The sequence below is a fragment of the Pelecanus crispus genome, chromosome 2 (assembly GCF_030463565.1).
Source record: "Pelecanus crispus isolate bPelCri1 chromosome 2, bPelCri1.pri, whole genome shotgun sequence".
NCBI classification, from domain to species: Eukaryota; Metazoa; Chordata; class Aves; order Pelecaniformes; family Pelecanidae; genus Pelecanus; species Pelecanus crispus.
Genome location: NC_134644.1, coordinates 73,820,831 through 73,845,145, shown reverse-complemented (window position 1 = coordinate 73,845,145; position 24,315 = coordinate 73,820,831). Strand labels below are relative to the sequence as shown.

Genomic DNA, 24,315 nt, shown 5'->3' with positions numbered 1-24,315 from the left:
TACTTTCTGTATGTGGTGGAGCACATTTAGATTTAATTTCTCCTCTAGGCTCTATTTATTTGTGTTTTACTCCCTGTGAAAAGGATGCCTTTGATAATACCATTTAAAATAGGCTTTCATATTTCTGTGACATACTTTCTCACATTCCATGCTTTCCAGCTTACATGATAAACGTGGTCTTTTCCATGTTCACACCGATGTAGTCAAAGCCAGCTATAGAGCTCTCTTGTGGCGTAAACCTTTTCTTCTGTAGTATGCTTAACAACAAAGTTTGTAATATTCTGGTCACCTATAATTGCAATGCAACTGCAGTTTAGACGTTAAATGCTAATGTACTTTCATAAGAGGGTATGCAAGTCTTGGAACTGGTTGTTCACCTGGTATTAAACATCTCTTCAGTACGCTGTTTGGAAAAGTGCTTTACAGTGCAAATCTCTTGCTACCAATAAATCAGTACTTAGCAGGATGAGCGTTAGTCCAAGTGGTATTTCAGTGCTTGCATTGTGAGCTGATGTCTGTTCACTTTGCCAACCCAAATTCCAGTCCAGGTCTTCACGTAATGCAAATCAGATTATTGAAAGCCAGGGTATGCGGATCTGGAACAGCCCGTCAAGATGTACTCAAGGATCTAATCTTAACTCCGAATTTAGTTTAAAATAGTAGTATTGTTCCTTTCCCGTAATGCTTCATTCTCTTCAATTCATAGTCAAGCTAAACAGATTCTTACCTAGGTAACTCCAACAAAAGTAGTATTATGAGAGGCTGTACTGCCCAGGTGATTAGACAGTTCTGCAAAGTCAAGCAATTTAATTTTTTTTTGTTCACTACTGCCTACCTTTTTTTGCAGATCTAATAATACAATGTCAACTGGAAGGGTACGAACGAAAAAAAAGGCATGTTCTTCAGACCAGTCTCCAGACAACCTTCCTCTGAGGAGTTCTGGAAGACAGGTATTTATAATAAATTGAAAAACACATGGGTTCATATTCTGGTATTTTTTATTTTCTGTTGACATTTATAAAGAAAGTGGGCTTCATTGTGGATAAGTTAGGACTTAGAGTGGAGAATTAGTTAATTCTGTGAATAAGTAGGTAAAGTGTCTCATTTGTGAACAACATTCAGAAAAGGCAAATGCTCAGTATAACCTGTAAATACTTGATGTGTTAAAAATACAATCACAGATTTCTGTACAGCCAGACAAAGCTGTCTGCCCATCCAGACGGAGGCCTAACACAACACAACACACAGTACCTTTGAGGCCCAGGAGAGACATTTGGTATACAGCTTTGTATCTGGAGTCCAAAAAAAGCCCCAAGCCTGCCGTAATATTTTATATGAGGTGCAGATAAGATTGCCACTAATTAATAAGTATGTGAAGAAGAGATTTGCTTTTTCTGAAGGAGAGAGAGAGTGAACGTGTGAGGCTTGACTCATTAGCATGTGATGGAGCTTAAAATATGATTTAAACTCAAAGATTTGCTTATAATTTCTTCAATGGCATCAGTTAGACTAAGGCAAGACATTTTTAGCTTTAAATTATATTTCCAGCCTTACTGTTTTTTTTCTTTTGTAGAAAAACTGACCTACTTTGACAGCTGTTTCGTGCTGCAGCTATTTCACAATGGATACAAAAATTTTCATTAGTACCATTTTAGACATTTGATGCTACTCAAAAGCTGCAAAACTGTCTGAATGCCATTTTGTAGGAGATGCATTTGTGTCATTTCTGGTCAGTTTTCAGCTCTTCTTTATTAGGTGAAGAAGAAAGCGGCTGAAGCAGCAGATGATGATGATGAAGCGTCAGAGAAGAAATATAGAAAGTGTGAAAAAGCTGGATGCACTGCAACATGTCCTGTTTGCTTTGCCAGTGCAGCTGAAAGGTTGTGTTTCTTTTTATTTGCATTTTCTATGGACTCTTCTAAACTTGGAGCTGAAGTTTAGGATCCTAACTATATTCTGAAAAATCTCTTTGTTTCTAAATGTAGAGGGAGAATCGAAAGGTACTAACACGAGTCTTCAGATGCCAGGAAAATGTCACAAGTTATTCCTGTTGTGGATAACTTTCTACTGTGCAAGTTGCTAATTCAGATATAGAATATCTTTAGAATACGCTTATTTATGTTATTATTAATGGTGTCTTCTGGAACACGCCTTGCTTCTGTGAAACTGAGAGCGTATTAGTGTAATCTGAGGAAGCTAAACTTGCTTTCAAGATGGAAAATGAAACTGTCATTTACTGCAGAAAGTCTTTATCACTCTTTCGCTGGAATGCTTTGCAGTCCCAGGTGAGATTCTGACCTTGAAATTTTAGGTCTTGGGAGACAGTTGTACTTACTTGAACTCTGTTCTTGAGTTGTTCATGGCTTTCTGTGTACTTGCACAAGTCCTTTTGCATTCTGGCCCTGGCGGTACTGAATGCATGATACTGGCAAGGTGTATCTATAATAAGCAACGCATTAGACCTCATTATGCAGTAGGCAGACTGTAATTATATAGCAATCCTCCCTCCCTCCCTGGTTAATTGAGACAAACTTGCCTTGTTTAATTTATTTTCCAATGATATAAAATAATTCAGTACTTCATTTAGTTATCTGCGTGGATTGTTCTTTGGTGGCAGGAGGTCAGTGTATGCTGGATGTTGTCATAGGAAAGCCAAGTGTTTTGGCAGTTGTGTAAGAGACTTGTAGGGGAAATGAGCACCTGAGAGATCAGCGTTGGTGATACTATGGCTTTTTATTTAGGAAACAATAGATACTGCTTAGTCTTCTTGTTGAATTGTTATCTTAATATTTTGATTTCCACCCCTCCCCTCCCCCCCCATACATACTTTCAACATTATTTATTTGAGATTAGATCATTTCATGGCTAGCTATTTCAGCTTAAGTCACTGCTTTTTACCTTGTGCATTTATCTTGACCCATTTCATCGAGTTTAATGAGAGTTTTCTAAGTGAAGAGTGGTTGCTTTGTCTGATGAATATAATCTTTGCTAATGGATATTTCTTTCTGAGAATAATAAAGAATAAGAGCGCAGAATGTGTAACTGCTTCCTCAGGGTTTTGTTTCATTGGGTTAAAATCGCAGCCAACTCGGTCATGTGAAAAAAAAATAGGCAACATCTGTTTTGTGTTCAGATTTGCCTTTATAGTTTTGTCAGTTGTTCTGAGGATGGGATGTTGTAATAATTTATGAATCAATTGACCACATGTACAGAAAAATACTAATTTAAGTGATCCCTCCCGCCCCTGCACTAATATTGGAAGAAAATGGAACAAAGTAAAGGAACTGCAAGTTCCTGTGGAGAGGGACTTTGTCTTCTTACGCGTTTGCAAAAAGCTTAGTGTGTCACAGCACATATTGTAAGAGCAAACGTATTTCATGTTCAGGAAACGTCTGCTTAAAGGGTACTAAAGACGGGCTCAAGTTGACCATTGTTAGCAGGAGGTTGCTGGAAGCCAGATGAACTATAAAACTGCACATTGTGTGTACATTTTGCCTCCTTTGCATCTGGTGTTGCTTAGTTTGGAAACTGGAAACGTTTGAGACAATTGAAATGATCTTATTGTTATTTGTATGAGTGTAACGCGTTGTGCAAGTCAGCCTTCATGGATGTAACATAAAGCCCTGGCTTGTCCTGAATGTTTTGTTCACATGCTAGAATGTGCTACTGTCAACAGAAAGATTTTTTCTAAATGTATCGTAAAACTATTTCTATGTCTCCTGTATTACAGATGTGCTAAAAATGGGTATACGTCTAGATGGTATCATCTTTCCTGCGGGGAACACTTCTGCAATGAATGTTTCGACCACTATTACCGAAGGTAGATTTGCCAATTAAGGTTGTGCCTTTTCAGTGCTTATTAAAATTTGGCAGACTTTACAACTGTTGAAACATCATTTACATAAACGTAATACAAAGACCTGTCCTCTGTGCTTGCTTTATTCAAAGTGAGGCTTAGATATTGGTGCTAAAACTGCAGACGTTTATGGACTAATCATCAACTTAAACATAGCAGCGTGAACAAAACGTTACTTTAGGCAGGCTGGTTTGTGTGTACAGTTATTCTGAAGCTTTTGTCTTTTTTTTTTTAAACAACATCAGAGAATTTTAAATGGTGAGAACAGTTTTAAGTAAATCTGTTTGCTTTTATAAAGCAAATCCACTTTACAGCATGAGTTCAGGAGACCTTGCCTCTCTGTAACATCAAATCAGTGAGCAGATTTAACTCTTGTTGACCATGAATGCTCTGGTCAGGCTCACAGAGTGCTTTCAGCTTCAAGGTCGTTTCTATCTGAGTGGGAGTTGAGACCAGCTCTACTAAGACTTTTGGGTGCTTATGTGCTCAGCAGTACCTGTGACTCAGTCCAGGCCTTAGATACCGGGAAGTGTGCTCATGATCAAGAGGACATAGTGATCAGGATGCAATTTATTGCTGTCGTAAGAACCCTGACTTTCTCCTTTTTTAATAGAAAAAATATAGGAGACTCCACAGCCTTATTTCTCTGTCCTTATGTAAAATGTTAATTTTAGAATAACTGCTGTTGCTTGAAATGAACTAGATATTCCATTTTCTGACTGCTTGCTGTTTTCTTTTCTCTTTCTTCTTAGCCATAAAGATGGTTATGAGAAATACACTGCCTGGAAAAGGATTTGGACAAGTAATGGTAAAAGTGAGCCCAGTCCAAAAGCCTTCATGGCTGATCAACAGCTTCCTTACTGGGTAAGATGGAGGGTGATTTATTTAATAGGGTATATTTCAATATGATGTTCTGATGTGAGTTTCTGATATTGTATATTCAAGCAGCAGGTCAGCTGAGTTTTTTTGGGGTGGGTTCTAGTGTTAGAGGACTGTGGCAAAGCTCAAGATAATAGTTCTAATAGCTCCTCCATTGTTGGAGACCTTCTCCACACCCCACAAAGAACAACCTTCTGTTGCTTTTCAGCAAAGTAGCAGCTAAGATGTGCGGTGTACAGGTAGAATAAGACCTGGTGGGGAAAAGGGAGCATGCCAGCTATAGGAAAGTACAAGTGTGAAAGACTTCCAAATCACATTTTGTATTTCCCTGGTAAAGAGAGCAGAAGATGAGAGACTGGAATGGAAAGAAGGTTGTTGTTTGGGTTTTTGTTGTTGTTTTTGAAGTGGTGAACAATGTTTTTGCAGTAATGCTTGTAAAACCCACTGAAGACCATAGTAACTGGGTGTTGAATTAATTCTGGAGCTAGGTTCTATGGAGAAATGCAGTATTACAGAAGATGGGCACAAGGCTTCTGTATACCAAAGGTCTTACTTATGACCTGAGGATTACATGAGAATGAATTTAACAATTATATTTGACAACTTCCTCACATCTCTCTGCTTCTGCTTTCTAATTGGCTTGTTATGCTTCATTAATCTTATCTGTAATCAGACAGCAACAAGTAAAAACATGTTTGTTTTTGGTCTTGTAGGTGCAGTGCACAAAGCCAGACTGTGGTAAATGGCGTCAGCTGACAAAGGAAATCCAGCTGACACCACAAATAGCAAAAACCTACAGATGTGGTATGAAACTGAACAATTCCACCAAGGTAACACAGAAGAGTTTTGCTCATATTGAAACTAACAACAAGTTGATGTTTCTTTTTGCAGACATTAATTTATTTGTGTTTGCTGCTTAATATTTCTAATGTCAAAATGATTGTCTGATGGCCTGGAGAGCTGCACGGTGACAGACCTATGTGCTGTTAGACTTTTGTTGTTTCCCGAGTGGAAATGTCAAGAAAGAAGTATCTGGAATATCTTTGTCTGCACAGTCAATTGTAAAATCCCTCATTCTGAAGCTATGGAAAGATTATCAGCATGTACAAAATAGACATACACCAAAATGTTTATTTTGGTTTTGTTCGGCCATACTTTGTTGTTGAGGAAAGCATTTGAAAAGCTCAGTGAGCTTTTACTAATTTCTAGCAAGTCTGTCATGGGGTTTTACATGAAAACTTTCAGCTTTGGCATGAAGATAACTCCTGAAATTTGGAAGAGTCTTTATAGTGCCATAGAATCTATGCAGTTAAAAACGTAACACTGCAAATACTGACCATATGAAAATTGGAAGGGTCAGCATTTAATGTTGAAACTTTGTGATAAATATACTCTTAAAATAAACGAGAAACTTTTTTTTTTTCTATATAGTCTAGACTGGAAGAGTCTCTCTGGAAAATGTGGGATATTTCCAGAATTTTTCTATAAAATCCCCCCCCCCCCCCCCCCCTTTTTTTTTGTTTCAGTGTTCCACTCCATTTCATGGAATAGGATGTATATTTTAATGTCTGATCAGTAGAAACTAACTTAACAAATGAGAAACATTTTCTGGGGTGTTTTTGCTTTATGGTATGTTGTGTTTTTTAACTATGCATTTCTCTGCTATGCATTTTTACGAACATTATAATATCTGCTACAGAAGGCTAACACACATTTTTGGTTTGTTTTCTAAGTTTAAAGAACTATGCCATAGACAAACTACTTTGTTTTATATTTATTTTTTGTTGTACAGCTTAAGAATAGCTCTAATACCATTCACTTTTCTTTCAGACTGAGGGTTCAGACCAGTGTTCCATGCCTGAGGACTTGGTGAGTAGTGGCTGTTCCTCCTCATTCGTCCTAGAATGTAAAAGCAATCTTAAAGCACGGCATATTTCTTTCATTTTCTTGGTCTTTTGGCCAATTACAGTGGTATTTATGCATTTTGCTCAGGAAACTGTCAGACACTATTTGCAACAGAGCCTAAGGCCTTCTACTTTCTCATCTTTTTCCTCTTTTCCCTTACCATACCAGTTAGCTTTCAGGTGGTTGGTGGTGTCTTTGAGTTGTGGCCCGTGATTCAAGGTTTACTGCTAATTCTCGTTTTTGATCAGGCCAAATGCTATTCAGTTGCCAGCTTTCAAATAAAATTCCCCATCCTAAAATTTCCCCATCTTTCAAGTGGTTTCTATCTTTAGTCAAGCTAGTCTCCTCTTTTTGAAGACTGTGAGAGAACGTGAAAACGTGTTTTCTCTCTCCTCTCCCTCATAATACAAAACTAGACTTGATGTATGTTGGTGTTTCAATGGGTTTATGATCATGTAACCCTGCATTTCAGATTTAGTATGATCTGATGTTCAATAAGCCAATGTTGACAAGTGTACCTGCCGTACCTCTATCCCAGGAAGCATGTTCAAGCTTATTGTTGACTCTTGTAGAAGCTTTGTGGTTTTGTTTCCTTAATGCATGTTTGATTTGTAAATTAAGGCTGAATCGTTAGCAGTTGTTAGGGTTTTAGAAGGTCTTTGATGGGGATAGCAGAATCTAAATTAAATTGATCAGTTAGTACAGACTTTCCTAAGATTAGATTTCTGGATGCATAAATGACTGTACATGTTTTATAAAGGGCCTGATAAGGCATGGATGTGTTGTCATGGCATGCCTCATCTATTTGCTTTCCACGTGGGTGTGGAGTTTGTGAAGTTTCAGCTCTGTTTCTGAGGAAGAGATTAATGCTACAGGTTTTCTGTGTCAGGCTGAGGAAGGGGAAAGAGGGAGAGAAAATGTCTTTATGACTTGCAGTTCTGAGATTGGTACTGCTAGTGCTCTTTGGTCTCAGTTTTGGAGGGGGGGTGGAAATTGGTTCATTTTTCACCGTTTTCAAAGTACTGACGTGTTCTCTTCTCCCCTCTTTCCTTCACTTCTCCGCTTGGCCAGAGAGTGGCTGAAGTTTCAGACCATTGGTGGTACTCCATGCTCATACTCCCTCCTTTGCTGAAAGACAGTGTGGCAGCTCCCTTTCTAGCTGCATATTATCCAGACTGCGTGGGCATGAGTCCATCCTGTACCAGCACTAATCGGTTACCTGGTGAATCCAACCTTGTGAAGTTAGAGCACTTAAAGAGCGTGCCTAATTTGACTGGTAAGGGCCATCTGCAGGGCTCTGTTGCTTAAATAGGTGTGATAAAGTTTGACTTATAACTGAGTTTATAAGGCACATAATGCTCCTGATTCAGAAATACTGGTTCTGTTCTCAGCACTAATACATACTCTCTGTGTGACTGCCTCTGTACTTCTTTGATGCAATTTACTCGTTTGTAAGATAAAGGTAATGCATTTCGTATGGCATTTCTTTAGGGAGTAAGCACAGACTGCATAGGCTTTTTGTTTACCACCTGTCATTTGTTTATACAAATGGGAAATTAACATGCAGGTACTTAAAGATTGTTTGTGTTCTTAAGGAAATTAAGGTCTATCAAAACAAAACATGGTTCTGCTAGTCTTGCTATTGTGGATCTTTGGGGCTTTGGAGAAAAGGATTTGATTTCTTAAGGCACTCAGATTCTGTTTAGGTTAATTTTTTTGTTAATGACAGCTCTGAGACTGACAGCCTGGGAGCGCGGATCTGCAGAATAGGTCAGGTATGGAGAAAGGTAATTCAGGATTCCCATAATCATCTCAAAGAGAGTGCTTTGAGGAAAGTTCAGCTTCTGTGTAGTCTTAGCAGGCTTTGCTCTCCTTAGGTGCTGGAAATAAATCTGTTCATCTGTTCAACAGATATTTATCTGCTTAACAAACAGAAAGCTTCATTACACAGAGCTACCAATACTGCACGTGGAAGATGATTACTTTTAGTTACTACCCGCTTGGGGCAGTATTGGGAGTTGAAGATGAAAGGGGTTCAGAGGACTGCATGAGCCTGTACAGTGATGCTAGATGTTAGACTTGAGTTTAGATCCTGTTCCTTGTTGGACTCATCATGGCATCTGAGGGCACATACTGTTTCTCTGACAAAACTTAAGCTCTGCTAGGTCCAAGATGTACCCATCAGGTAGCAGGACACTAATTAATACTGCACAGCCTAGAGGGTAGGAGGGGGGAGAGCAATATAAATGAAATCATTCTGAAAGTGGCTAGAGGCTGGAAAGCTTCGTTACTTGTTTAACTGTGTGAGGTCAATGGATTGTCTTGGAGGGAAAAGGATGCGATGGAATATGACAAGTTCTTTGGTGTGTCTTTATTCAGTTGCAGGCATGAACAAGTATTTCCAGCCTTTTTACCAACCCAATGAATGTGGGAAAGCACTTTGTGTGAGGCCAGATGTCATGGAACTAGATGAGCTCTATGAGTTCCCAGAATATTCACGAGACCCGACCATGTACTTGGCTTTGAGAAACCTGATTTTGGCTCTGTGGTACACAAACTGCAAGGTAAGAGATGCTAATAGTTAATTTGTTTACAAATAATAGCTACTTTTTTGGGATGTGGACTCTCTTTTTAGACATCTCCTTATGCACCAGAAAAATTGCTCCCATCCTTTTGAAAATACATTTAAGATTGGATGGCTTTTTGGTTTTTGTTGGGTTTGGGTTTTTGGTTTTATTTTTGAGTTTTAATGCCTAGGATATTCTTTTGCAATAAAATACAGAAGTTTTAAAAGTATTAAAACACTATGGAGTCCGCCCAGATATTAACTTTTAAAGGGATGCTTGAACATTTCTAAACAGTGTTTGTGGGTGCTTTATGATTTTTTTTCGTATGACTGTTGGAGAGGGAAGTGATTGTCTTTTTACTTATGCTAAATCTATGACACTACCTTGAATGGAATTGCTGGAATTTCACACACTAAAGCTTTCAGATACTGATGTCTGTATTTATGTGAAGGTTTTGGATATTAATTTATTCTTTATTTGGAATGCCATTTTGGAATGGATTTTACTGGAATGTCATTGTGAGCCTGGCCACCAGGTAGATTCATTTTGCAATCGGAGATGCATTTCCATACCATTCTTGTACTAATGGAGCACACCATGGAGTTTGCAAGAGTATCTTGTAGACTCATTTGCTTTTATTCCATGTTAATCTAGCTTAATAAATTGTTACCTCACTGTGTAAAGCTGGCTAGCAAGAAACTTCTGCAAAACCTGCTTTTAAAATGCTTTCAGAAACCTGATTCATGATTAATTTTTACCATCTGGTTTACAGTTTAAATATAACGTAAGCATATGAAAAAATTGAATATTACATAATCAACACTTTCTATTCTTTGTTTCTCCTTTGCAGGAGGCTCTTACCCCTCAAAAATGTATCCATCATATCATTGTTCGGGGGCTTGTGCGTATTCGTTGTGTACAGGAAATGGAGAGGATACTTTATTTTATGACAAGAAAAGGGCTAATTAATACAGGGATTTTATCAGTCAGTCCTGACCAGTATCTTCTTCCTAAAGAATACCACAATGTAAGTTGCTGTAGTAATCCCTACATTATTAGTGCTATAAAACTACATGGCACATGTCATATTTTTTGGTTCTGGATTTTTTGCTCATTACCTGTGATTCCAACTGTTTATATAAAAATTACATCTAAAAGCAAACACATCGCATGTTTTTCATGATTTTCATCTGCCTTCAATGGTTACGGAAACTACAGACGTAGGACTCTCCCCAGCAAGGTTTTTGTTCCCACTAAAATCTATGGAATTCAGTCCTATGGATTTGTGCTTCCTATGAGCTTTTCAGATGGATGGGAACTGTGTGAAAAATACACAGTTCACTTAGGTCCTTCTCATGGCTTAACCTTGTAATACACCTCTGCTTCCATAGGTGAGGAAACTCCTATTCCATATTGGTTTGCAGGAACTATGATTAAAGGGTACATATTTATGACTAGCAATGTGCTTGACAGCACACAGAAACTTATCAAATTAATGTATTCTGTAATGGAATATCTCCTAGAAATTGTAAATTGATTTATGTTTGGAAAGTGTATTTGTATATGTTTTTAATTTATAAAATAGCTTTTACTGGTCAACCCAATTTGTGATTGAAATCGTTACAAGGTAAGTGTGTTTCTTGTCTGACAACTTCAGTTAGGTTTTGTTACTTGACTGATAACTTCAGTTGTTTCTGTTAAAAGAAATTGAGACATCTGCTTTTAAAGTGTTTAAAAATTGTAATTATTTTTAAAGCTATAATTGATCTTTTCTCTATATTAAGTGCACTATCATCTTTAAAAGTTACCACTGATTACTTTAGAGGACAAGAGAGCCTAGACTTCTGAAACCTACAGGTATTTTTAACTTCAGCAAGAAGAAAAATAAGTGTGCAATGATAATTTCTATTTTAGTTCTAACTGGTTTTATTTATTTAAATCTTTTATTATTTTTTAGAAATCTGTCATTATTGTTGGGGCTGGTGCAGCAGGATTAGCAGCAGCCCGACAACTGCACAACTTTGGAATTAAGGTAAGAAACTTTTAGAGTACATTACTTAAAAAAATCAGACTTCCTCTGTTTTGAAAATGTTCTTCATCAAAATGAAAAAAATTACATTCTTCTTACAAACATGTATGTGTAGGGCATCCTGACTAAATTGTAAAATCTGGGGGCTTATTGAGTAAATTTGCTCTTTAAAAATGGCATTTATTTGTATCTAAAATTCAACAGTATGCAGTGAATATTTTACATAGACTTGGGTTGGGAGGATAGGGGAAACATGGATATTCTTGTCCAAATAATGGGACTGTAGATGATCATGGCTGTGTAAATAAGGTGAAATTTTCTTTCCTTTGTGCCCTTTACTGTACTTACTTGTTGCTTATTAAAACCAAGCAAACCACATGTATTTCCCTTTTCCCTCATATTTATCATTCATTGACAATGTGATCTCACAATATTTACATGTTGACATAATTATACACATCAGAATATTCTTCTGAAAATCTGTGTGACTCTACACATGAAGTGTTTGCAGGGTTGATGTTTAAGGAAGTGAATGAGCATCTGACTTTCTGGATTTATATGTTCCTATGTTCATATATGTATATATTTATATGAAAACCTGGATATTATAGCCCCATTATCTCATTCTTTGGTTGCTAAATAGCAAATTGCAGTGCAGCCTCTTTGTACATCAAGTCCTGTGGAATGCTATCCTGCAGTAAAATACATAAATATCAACTGCGAGGACCTTTTTTTTAATACATATTATATATATTTTTATATGTACACACTGTTGTTTTCTACTATTCTGGAGAGATGGAGTTTCTCTAAAAAGACTTTCTCTAAAAATAAAAAGATAATATAAGTAAGAGTGAACATATTCAGTCAGACATCCATCTAGTCCATTATTCTGTGTCTGTCTGTGACAAGTAGTGGATGCTGAAGGAGGTATGTATGAAGGTGGAAATACAGAAGAATGGGATTTTCTTAGAGTACCCCAGGAATAAATTTCTCTGAAAGGTGTATAGACTTCCTCAGACGACACTGCACCCAGATCATTGTGTTTAATAGCCTGTAGCATGCCTTAAACTCCAATTTTGAGACTTCCTGAATAGGTCTTTAGCTTTTTTAAAAAGAAGGGTTATTTTTGTTAAGAGTTGTTTCTTAAAGTAACAGTTATTTTATATGTGTATATCCCAAAGGGTAACCTTTAAAAGAGAATTTAAATGCATAAATTAGCTATCCACAAACAAAAATAAAGTGTTAAGATAGTTTGCATTGCTGGATTGCTTGGGGTTTTTTTGTTTTGTTTCCCCCTTTGCTCTGGAGTTGAACAGATATGTTTAATATAATCAAATCTTACAATTTACTAATCTGCATTGTGTCACAGGTCATTATTTTAGAAGCTAAAGACAGAATTGGTGGCCGAGTGTGGGACGATAAGACATTCAAAGGAGTCACTGTTGGAAGAGGTGCACAAATCGTCAATGGATGTGTCAACAACCCAATGGCACTAATGTGTGAGCAAGTGGGTTCCCTGCAGTGGTCATGCATTATCACTAGTGAAAAATTGTCCTTTAAGCCAGGTTCGGGTGGCTGGGTAAGGGTGGGAGTCCTTTTCCGTGACATGATTAAAGCACTGTTCTGCATTGTAAGTAAGCTCTGTGTTGCTATTATATCTTTGATAACAACTGCAGACAGAGAAGGGCTATAGAATGGTTTCAGGCACATTGTCTAAAGAAAAAACAGGCAGCTTCAGATCCAGAGGAAACCACTTTTTTCCCTTTTCTGGAGATAGTAGTGTAAAAGGTCCCTGGCAGACTCCCTTAGAGCTAGCTGAGAGAGGCTTTACTGTGGGAGGCTATTGCTATGTTGTTGTAATACATAGCTCTATGACAGACTTGCCTCTATATTTCTAGTTCAATTCCACACAAGTTAAGATGAATACGTGTAACAACTACTGATGCAAACACACTGCGGGGGTTTTTTTATTTTATTTTTGTTTTTTTTTAAATTTGTTGGTTTGGTTTTTTTGGGGCAGGAAGCTGAATTTCTCCAAGTGGAACTTGAGTATGGATTTTGTTGAGAGAGGCATGCAAATCCAGCCCATGCTGTTTTAACCGTTTAGTGCTCTATAGTCTCATGAAGAATTCTTTTTTTTTAATTTTTATTTTTTTTTTAAATCCTATTTTAGTTATGAGGTGATGTGTAATGACTTCTGAATACGCATTGGGTGCCTGTCCCTTTGTGGTCATTTGATGTTAACTTTCAAAGCACAACTGTATCTTGAGAATAGATCTGCAGTGGTGACCAACAACCTAGAGAGATGTGAGGATATGTGAAAAACCCTGGGGTGCACCTTAAGTAACAAGGCCCTAGGAAGAAGTTAGCGCTACATTTGTGCTATTTTCTCTAGACTGATTCTGTAGAACATAAAAACATCTTTATTCTGACTTAGCTTTGTTGTGTGTTTGAATCAAGTTGGACAAGCAGAGCAAGATACTATGTTTAATTCCAAATAATTTCTTTCTTTGCTTGTTTGTTAATGAAATTGCTGGTAACTGGCAAGCAATGTCCTGTCAATTCCGGAATGCAGCGAACTGTTTGGGCATCAGGCACCAAAAGTTGTAGGAAAGAACTGATTTTAATGGCGATTTAGAGAATAAGGTGAGGTAGAAATGAAGGAGATGGGTTCATCATGTTTGATTACCAGACCCAACATCTCTGTACTAGTCCCTGGCCTGATAGGAAAGTTGGAGATGAGGGTTCTGGGAATCCGTGATAAAGAAAAAGATGGAAGAGTGGGGAACAACAGTTTGTGGACAATTAATGGATAGAAGCATTGTTGGTATTACAGTTTTAGGAGGACGAGAGTTTGAGTTAATCTAATTATTTAAAGTCCTGGATGTTTTTTTTAAGTGGCATCGCTTAAATCTGAGGGATTCACCTTACTTTAAATAACTTTGAGCAGGATAGGCACGGTAGTTTTTCTATACTTAAAAAGCAATAAAATGTCTTTTTCTTAAGCTTGGCATTAAAATGCACAAACTAGGGGAGAAATGTGACTTGATCCAGGAAGGTGGAAGGATAACAGATCCCACTATTGATAAACGTATGGACTTTCATTTCAATGCCATCCTAGATGTCGTCTCTGAGTGGAGAAAAGATAAAAGCCAACATCAGGATGTTCCTCTTGGTGGTAAGTGGGAGATGTATCACAAAGTGAAGATGCTGGCTGTGTTCATAGAGTTTTATATTAAATTGGCTTTTGCATCAGACATTTTTAGAAGTGTATGGCTGTACATCTGACCTTAAATCCAACAGTGATAACCTGGCTCCATGGAGGACAAAGGGACATTGACTATCTCATACACACAGACCAAAATGTCACTTGCAACTTTTAAGGAGGCCTAATTTGAAGACTTTTACAATACTGTATGACTTCTGATGTAGTATTTTGTTTTCATGAGGTAGTTTTTTCAGTATAACTAGTGCACTAGCAGTTCAAAAGACTTGCTTCTTGCTGAAGCAGGCCATAGCCAGCCATAACTCTTCTACTTTTTGACTAATCTGTCTAAAAAAGAGCCTGATCAAAGCCTTCTGCTGGCAAGAATAGTCCCATCTCCATTGGTAACGCCTCCCACCACACTTACAGCGTGCAAGCACATTCAACAACAAAAAATAAACTTGCTCAGAAATGTCTGCCTCCCAAACCTTTTCAGCATGTATTCTGTAAGACAGAATTAGCAACTTCTATGTTCTTCAGTGAACTCTGGATAAAATTTCTCAGCTCTTTTGGTTTTGTAAAAATTAAGCAGGATTTATTTGCAAGGATTCTCCATTATCTTGAAGTGTATTTTCCTTGAAATATCTTAAACTGTGTATAGACGACAGATAAACAATTCATTTCTCTCCTGTCTCAACTGGCTAGCCTAGCTGTGCTGTTGCACAGTGTGTTTCTTTCTTTTTTTCTTTTAAATCATTTCAGCCTCTTTTTTTTTTTTTTTTTTTCCCCCCCTGAAGCTATGTATGTTTCCTTTCTGAAGAAGAAGATTTTACTAAGAAAACCTATGATTAAACAAGAAAGTTGTATTTCATCACTGGAAAGATCTTGCGTTGTTTTTTCTATGAGAAGAAAACATCTTAGTGCAATTTAGCAATAAGCTTGAAAATCCTGTGATCCAGAGAATAGCATATTGAAATGCAATAGAACTTCTGACGAATCGTGATATATTCTTATTTTAAACATGTTCTTCCACAGAAAAAATACAAGAGATCTATAAAGCCTTTATTCAGGAGTCTGGTATCCAGTTCAGTGAGCTGGAAGAAAAAGTACTACAGTTCCATCTCAGTAATTTGGAGTATGCCTGTGGCAGCAATCTCTCTCAGGTGAGTTTTGACAGCTGTGTTCTGAAGTGGTTGAGCGTCACAGAAAATAGGGCTGGAAGTAACATTGAGAAGTCATCTGATCCATCCTGTGGCCCCAAAGGAAGAATCGGCTATCCCTAAACTGTTCCTACATCCCTAACCTGTTCTTTAAAAAGAAGCATCAAGACACAGACTCCAGCACTGCCTTAGGTGATCTGATGGGAGTTAATGACACGCTTCCAGCGACATCCAAGCAGTTCAGAGTAGATGGTGCAGTGGAGTAGGGCATTTTGCTGAGATGCTGGGTGGTAGGATTCACAGGAGAGTTACTTTTCCTCAGATACTGTGTGTGACTTCTGCTTCTCAGTTCTGTGTTTAAAAACTGAGGTATTTCTCTACTTTGCTAGGTATCTTGAGAATAAATGCATTTAACTTATGAAGTGTTCCAACACCCTGATGGTGGGCCCCAGTTCACGACTCCTAGGTATTCTGTTGACTAAGTGATACTTGGCTTTCCTTGCGACTTCAATTTTAACCAAGGAGGTTCAGGAAATATCGAAGTACAATGATGTTTGTGGTGCATTATTTACTCAGTCCTGTTGCTTGGGTTAAAGATGTTTAGGGTCAATTGTACTGTGGTAGTGGGACAGCTGATTGATATGTGCAGGTGCACAAATCTGACCTGAACTGAGAAGCACATAAGGACATAATAAAAATCTGCAAGACAACGCTACACCAGGGCAGCCAATGGAAAATATTTTGATATGTCACGCTTTCACACTTCACAAGCACCCAGGGGAAATAAGATGTTAAAATTTATCTTACCTTCAAATTTAAAATAAAAATCTGAAGTAAATGCAGTGATAGGAATTGGCATTTGAATAGCAGTTTGAGAACCGCTTCAGATTTTTCACTGCTAAGTGGTGATTGCTTAGTGATTATCACTATTGTACTAACTCTAAGTTTGCTGGGGTCGGGGGAGAAGGTCAATCGAAGGTATCATGGAAGAACCTCCAAAGTGACAGAAAAATTCCATTGAGATTTTTTTGTATCTTATTTTCCCCTTCATGTTGGGAAATAAAATATTGCCATTTTTATTTGAAGTCTTAAGGCTGTAAAATCTGATTTCTTTGCTAGAGACAGAAAACTGAAATAAATACACTGCAATCCACCTGAATTTTTGTACTACTTTCCTTGTTTTCTCTACCAAGCAGAGCTATAGACCAACCTGCTAGTGACCAACCCGTATTATGACACTTCGTAATCCAGCAATTCATATGTTGTATAGTGGCCTTAGTTGCTTTTGTCAGCGTTGCCATGCATTCTGGTGAAACACTTTTTTTTTCCCAGTTGTGAAGGTAATTAGGGTAGCTTCTTGTAAACTGTGGGACTTTTGCTAGTACCCATGTCACCTCATGAGTATAGACAGCTAGTTATGTTCTGTCCACAGGTATCTGCACGCTCATGGGACCACAATGAATTTTTTGCCCAGTTTGCTGGAGATCACACTCTACTAACTGTGGGATATTCTACTGTGATTGATAAATTGGCAGAAGGGCTGGACATCCGGCTGAATTTCCCAGTGAGTCTGGAAAATGTTGATGCAGTGCCTGTCTTGGATTGCTTTGAAGCACCCAATCATACCTTTGTATTCTTTTGGACCAGGCAAATCTGTGCCTGTGATTATTTCGACTTGTCTTTAAGAGAAGAGAGGACAATTTCAGCATTTCTGGAAATCCTCTTTGAGGACTATCGGTACTTAAATATTATGATATGATGAGCTTATATGTCAGAATCATGATGATTTTTCTTTTTCAGCTTCCATGGAGGCTATTTTCTTTCTTTCAATACTTCTCTGGAAATTTGTGTTCTTCAATTTCTAGTTTGTAGACTGGTGCTATATTAGCTATTCTTGTCTGAATTTGCATTGCATGCATAGATTTTGTAGTATAATCTTTTTCAATTTGTCTTTCAATAGGTACAGAGTATTGACTATTCTGGTGAAGAAGTGCAGGTCACCACTGCAGATGGAACAGTGTGGACAACACAAAAGGTACCCAATATCCTTCAACACTAACAATTTTAGGGAACGCAAGAACAATATTGGCTACAGTACATGTCCTTTTTGTCTTCCCCCTCGCCCCCAAAACTATTTAGTCCAATTTCTCCCCACTTGAAGATAAAAACTTATATATTCTAATGACCCATATTTGGATGTCCTAGAGCCTATTTTTCATTGAGCATGCTTGAGTTTTGAGTATTAGTTGATTTGAAGAACTAGGCATTATAAAGGTAGTACTGAAAATGCGAAGCAAATAGATTTTTATCTGGTCTTTGAAGTGACAGTTAATGGTTACTGGTTCCATTCCCTGTTCAGCTTTACCCCATTTAGCATGTGCATCTGCCCTATTAAAAATTTTCCCTTTGGTATGCAGGACTGGACAACCCATTTTTCTCAGTCTCCCTTATTCCCTGTGTCCCCACCTGCTTCATGCTGCGTAATTTAGCTTTTAGTAATTTTTTAAATGATACATAAACTTGATCGAGATTGAATTGACACCAACAGTGTTACTGAGCATATTTTAAAGAGGAGGGGTTTGTGAAGGAAGAAAAAACAAACCAAAACAATGACCATATTCTGTCCTTTCAAAAAGATGGTTTTGTTAATCTGAGAGCCATTGACTATAATTTACAGGAGGTTTTAAAATTAGTAGCATGGTTAGCCATTCTGATACAAGCAATTCAACAGACTACAACTTAAAACCAGTGAACTGCAGGATCTGTTCTCACCTGAAGGTAAGGCATGTATTTCCCACTAACAGGAAGTAAAACCAGACACTAATCTAGAGATGTCTGGTGAATATTATGCTGCATCCTACAAGAATAATCCAAGATAGTTAAGAGGATGCTGTGAGGCTTAAGTGCAGTATTCAGCTTTTGCTACTGTTGTGATTGTAATTATTTCTTTCAGGTATTAGTGACTGTACCACTGGCCCTTCTTCAGAAAAATGCCATTCAGTTTAATCCTCCGCTGTCAGAAAAAAAAATTAAAGCCATTAATAGTTTGGGAGCAGGAATCATTGAGAAGGTAAGTAATTTCAGATTGTATTTAATTTTCTTTTCATAGAAACATCGGCTGCTTTGTCCCTGTGGCTTTTACTGCGTATATCTTAGGATTTATTATGCATTTGGTTTGACTTGTATCCAGTAGCACAGAAGAGCAAAATGCTATCAGGGATCACATGTATTTCTGTTTCTTAGATTTCCCAACTTAATGGGGTTTTTAAAGAAATTGTTCTCAGAATCACTTCACAGCTTAAACATTTTTGTGCTTAATTTTGAGCAAGCCTTCATGGTAGTCTTAGATCTTCCAAAATTCTAATAATACTTATTCCAGGTCCTTTCAACCTAATAAATACATAAACGATTTCAGAAGAATACTGGAAGTTGTGTATTTGACCAGTGTAAAATATCCTACCCTTTCCCAGTCCAAAAAGACAGCTTCTCCTGAAGATTCCTAGTAAGATGCGATTCCTAGTAAGATTCCTAGAAGAAAACAGTAACAGAAGTAATACCAGAAACAGATTATAACAATGTTGAAATTTAAAGGCAAGACTGAGAAGCCCCCCACACAGGATGGGGATCACTAAGTTCTACGTTAGGTTTGTAAAAATTCTGCTGAATTTCTTGAGCATTTTCCATAGTGAATTCCATTATGAATTGTCTGTGCATTTGCAATTTTTGAGACTAGCAGGTTTTTTTCTTTCCCTGCCCCCCTTGGAGAACAGGCACGTATATTCTCTGTTGAGACCCTCTCACAGAACTGGGTTTCTCTAATGGAGTGGAAAAGGGAAAAAGAATTAGAACAACATCATATACCATATCCAGTTATGAGTTTTGTGGCATGAAATGCTTTAATTCTGTCTCCTTCTTTTGCTTTCTCTCTAGATTGCCTTGCAGTTTCCTTATAGATTTTGGGACAGTAAAATTCAAGGAGCTGATTTTTTTGGTCATGTTCCACCCAATTCCAGCCAACGTGGACTCTTTAGTGTTTTCTACGACATGGATCCAGAGGTATCATATGCTAGCTGTATTTTCTGTTCGCCCTTCAGAAATTCAGTTTGGAATCTAGGTGCAATAATTACTGAACAATGAAAGCTTTCTTCTTCCCCCCACACCCACAACTGTTAAAAGAAGTGGAAGCAGTGTTATTTATCAAGAAGCTGATCAATACTTCATTGTAATAAATGGAAATGTTTCCTTATGTTTGGGTACAAAATAATATACAAGCAAGTTAATACTTTTATTCTCAAACTATCTTGAAAACAAGTCTCTAATACGTGACTATAGATGTACTAATATGGGAGAAAGTCCTACCAGTCACTTCCAGTTTAGGACTTCTGTTTCCTTATTTACATCAGCTAAAAAAAATCCTGTTAAAAAGATCATGTTGGCTTATTGATACTTAATGGCTTGCACTAGCCTGAATAACTATGTGGAGTGGCAGAAGAAAAGACAAACACTAGGTTTTGTATGAAACTGAGGTCTATAGATCAGTCCCAAACTCATGAATTTCAAAACAAATTCAAACCAGTGCATTGACATCATGTTTCTCTTCCCTGCTGGTTCCAAGCCGACGCATTACACATTTATATCTTACCTTTTCATGCTTTTACAACAACTGCTGCTTACTACTTGGCAGTAATTAAAAGGCCATTTTGTAACCTTATGGCTTACTCCAAAAGGAAACCATCCTGTGAAGATCGTGCTCTGTTACTACACTATCTGTACCTGTATATAACTTTCCTTAAAGAAGTTTTTTTCTTCAGTACTTTTAAGCTTATTCTACATGTGGTTCAGTGTGCTGGTGCTGTCCAGAGACACTAGATATAATTCTTGATTTGCTTGATAGCTATTCTCCACTAGCTCTCAAGTTTAGTAACAAAAGGATCACCTTATATAAACAAGAGAGGGAGAGTTCTGTTAAAGGAGTTGAGAACCTGTGGGCTATTCTATAGTCACCACTTCATCTTTGAAACTCCTGCATGCTAGCAGATTTCTTGAACTGGAAGGAAACATCAGTAGAACTGAGCTTTCATTTCTTGGGCCAACATCTGCTGGTAAGAACGTAGTATTGGCCTAATCCAAAACATATCTAACTAGTATTTAAATAGATTCTCTTTGTTACCACCTTTTGAAATTGGAGTACAATTGAGGTGGAATTTTGGCATGGAACTGGAGCTTAAGACGTCTGTCACAAACAACATCAATATAAATGTCAAATCTTTTGGTGTAGCCTTTAAATAGGTAGATAGGAGGTTTTCAGTTAATTCAGCAAGTTGTAAAAGGGGCTGACCATAACACAGACCTGTGAACAAGACGTCAGAGAATGTTAGTAATTTGCGCATAAATACTATAGAATACGTACCCTTTATTCTAAGGAATCAAACCCACTTTCCTCTAGAACAAAAGTTGCTTTGCAGCTGAAAATCTCTTTGTCAATACCAATTAAAAGGGACTCTTCAAGAAATACTTAATAACCTAATAATTTTGAAATGATCTCATATGTTAATGTCTTGGTTTTAGGGCAAACAAAGCATTTTAATGTCAGTGGTCACTGGAGATGCTGTGACAACCATTAAGAATTTAGATGATAAACAAGTACTGCAACAGTGTATGACTGTACTTCGAGAGCTGTTTAAGGAGCAGGTAAGAGAAGCCTCTTTTCTTAAGAAATGAATTAACTTGCCAACAGAGGTAAAGCTTTTGATTGTATTACTTCATGATGTATAGGAAAACCTTTGAAGTTTTAAACTGTTTTTCTTTGCATGTCAGTTTGAGAGAGATGTTTCCTTTGAGAGAAACTAAAAACACAATGTTTGGTCTCTTGTGTGAAGAATGTGTACTGAAGCATCTTAGATCTATCTGAAGAAAAATGGTAACAAATTGAAAAACAGAAATGAACTATCATCCTTTAAAGTGCTTTTAGAAAGGAAAAGTAATTAAAAGCAGTACTTTAGGCAGGTAACACAAATACACTTCTGCCTTAGCTATCACTTTTTCCAAACTTTTTTTTTTGGTCATCACCACTTCCAATACATCATAAAAGCTTTAAGCTAGATGAATACGATTGTGATTCCCCTTCCCTCCACGTACAAAGCAACTGAAATTACAACACGCCCCCAACCACCACCCCCAAACAACACAAATCCCTTACTCTTCTAATAAGAAACAACCCTTCCTGAGCTGTCTTGGGATGGAGGTACAGGCAGAATGATCTATCAAGGGCCCTACATCCTGAATATAAAAAACATTACATAAAAATTTCTACCTTTTTTCCTTCCCCCAGCTCATCATCTGGATAAAAACTAATAGGAAAATCAGAGAAATCTGGGGCAAGCAGAAGACTCTCACTTAGCAACATTATTTGCATTCTACTCTATAGACAGTAATGCCTTAGTTAAATTACTTAGAGCAGTTAAATCCCAAGGAATGCTTGTGTTAATGTTCATGGGTGATCTCTCATGTTTTACTGATGGTTCAGATGTTAGGACTAATGATCTTGGAAAAACTTCAGCATCTGAAAGCCCAACTTTTCCTAGAAAACATACTTTTGGTAATGGCTTTACAGTTACCAGAATCATATGGAATGTAAGTCCACATACCTGCTATTTTGATCTCATGAGAATGTCGAGGTAGCAAACAGGTCTTTGGTTTTGGTGCTGCTCTACTAGAAGAGTGATTTTTTTTTTTGTGTGTGTCTGTCTCTGTGGTTTATAGCAGTTATGAATTTCAGTCATCTGTCCACAATGCAGCGGGATTTCCAAAGACAAGATAGCTTCCAGGGGTGTACCAGAACTTCTGGGATGTCCATGAAACTTGCCATACTTGGCTAGCCATTGTCTTGATTGCTTGAGCTTTAGTCTCTCATGTGCTACCTGAATGGAATAGTCTATTTGTTGATACCAGGTGTTGTGTTAAGAGGCAACCAGGGGTGCTTCTGTTTACTTGTCACAAGCCCCTCAAGAGTTAAGACACAGCTGTAGTTGACTAAGCCTTCATACAATTGTTATCCACGCTCTTTTTGGTAGAATTGTGTGGAATTTGTATGCTGCAATGTAACAAAGAATACACAGTATTACTGTCGTGGCTTAGCTACAGACACTCTGACTTTCTGGTTTCTGTTTTCTCCCTGAACCTACTTTCCAAGCCAGCTCATTTTCCTGATCTTAGATAACTAATGTTATTTCTCCACTGGAATAAAATTATCTCCAAAATGAAGATTACAGTTTGAGATTTAACAAGCTAGAAGCAAAGCGTCATGCCTTACCAAGATGGAAAGTGCTTACATTATACATACAAAACATATTGATGTTGATACTGGTATTTTGTCTGTTTGCAAGAGTATATATGTATTTCGAGGAGACTTTTTTTTTTCTCATGTGTAGTTCTAGGTACATTAAAATATCCAGATTTGTTGCATTCAGAACAGTGCAACTGTGATGTTTCAGACATCAGGCAAGTCTAGCAAACAAAACTATCTTTGTAGTTAGTAGTATAATAAAGAAAATTGGAATTGCATTCTGGAATGTGATCTAATCTGTTGTAATAATACTACAGACTCTAAAGATTACAAGAAACTGTGTATGAGAAAAAGCTATGCAATTATGAGCTTTTCTTTGCAGTGCTTTACTTTTATTTTGATTATGCAGGAAGTTCCTGACCCAGTGAAGTTCTTTGTTACTCGATGGAGCAAAGACCCTTGGCTCCAGATGGCATATAGTTTTGTAAAAACAGGTGGCAGCGGTGAAGCTTATGACATTATAGCTGAAGACATACAGGGAAAAATTTTTTTTGCTGGCGAGGTAAGTATCTTGTTACTGTTGATTAAGGTTATTGGGGAATTATTTCTTATGAAGGATCATCTTTTGCTAACCCACACCATTTGTCTAGAGGTAGCATATAAATATGCCATTACACAAATATGCTAATGTTTCTTGATTTTGCCCCAGAACCCTCTTTATTCGTATTATTATTGGGCACAGAAAGTCTGCCACATATTTCAGGTCAGGAGTGAACCGCGTAACCATTAAGTGCAGAACATGACAAGACTATGCAAGCCACTGTTTTTTTTTAGTCAAATTGTCTTTCTGTTCCTCCATTTGAGAGTAACGTAACAAATGCATGCTGCTGATGGTGTAGGTGCATTCTGTACTGGAACAGAACTTAACCCACCCCACTACAGTGCAGATGGCAGAACAGACTACTACTTTTGCTAGTTGACTTGCTTGCAAATTTCGAAGTTGCTAAAAATCTTAAATATTTCCTCCTAAATTCCTTCTAAGAAGTTTTCTGTGGCTTTTAAAAATGTTGGTATATGCTTAGGGAAAACAAAACTGATCTTACAAACTGAAATTCTGTCTGTTCTAATAGTTTTAGAAACAATGCTTTTTTTGTTTTGTTTTGTTAAATACAGGCCACAAATAGGCACTTTCCTCAGACCGTTACGGGAGCTTACTTGAGTGGGGTTCGAGAAGCGAGCAAGATAGCAGCATTTTAAGTACTGAAATTTGTGTTTATAGATATATTTTTAATTGTTTTCTGTGGGTAAAACTATCTTCAAGTTTCCTATTTGCTGCCTTTTTCCTAAGTGGTACTTCAATAGAATATGGTACCTGAAGATAAAATCTTCATCTTCCTTTTCCTCTTTCTCCCCCACCCCCCTTTTAAGC

The 24,315-nt window shown here is 37.4% G+C and overlaps 1 protein-coding gene across 7 annotated transcripts; it reads left to right on the top strand.

Moving 5' to 3' along the window:
* The first annotated feature begins 847 nt into the window (after window positions 1–847).
* KDM1B (lysine demethylase 1B) lies at window positions 848–24,315 on the top strand. Of its 7 annotated transcripts, XM_009484826.2 has the most exons (20): window positions 848–950; window positions 1,756–1,880; window positions 3,731–3,820; window positions 4,609–4,720; window positions 5,449–5,565; window positions 6,566–6,604; window positions 7,712–7,916; window positions 9,020–9,204; window positions 10,058–10,234; window positions 11,165–11,239; window positions 12,606–12,743; window positions 14,243–14,414; window positions 15,477–15,604; window positions 17,034–17,165; window positions 17,562–17,636; window positions 18,555–18,671; window positions 19,532–19,657; window positions 21,170–21,292; window positions 23,296–23,448; window positions 24,060–24,315. In XM_009484826.2, the coding sequence occupies exons 1-20, from the start codon at window positions 861–863 to the stop codon at window positions 24,141–24,143; spliced, it is 2,463 nt and encodes an 820-aa protein (XP_009483101.1). In that variant the 5' UTR covers window positions 848–860; the 3' UTR covers window positions 24,144–24,315. The 7 variants fall into 7 exon arrangements, with proteins under 7 accessions (XP_009483101.1, XP_075584342.1, XP_075584343.1 ...); XM_075728227.1 differs by lacking the exon at window positions 3,731–3,820 and having other exon boundaries at window positions 852–950; XM_075728228.1 differs by lacking the exons at window positions 7,712–7,916; window positions 9,020–9,204 and having other exon boundaries at window positions 852–950.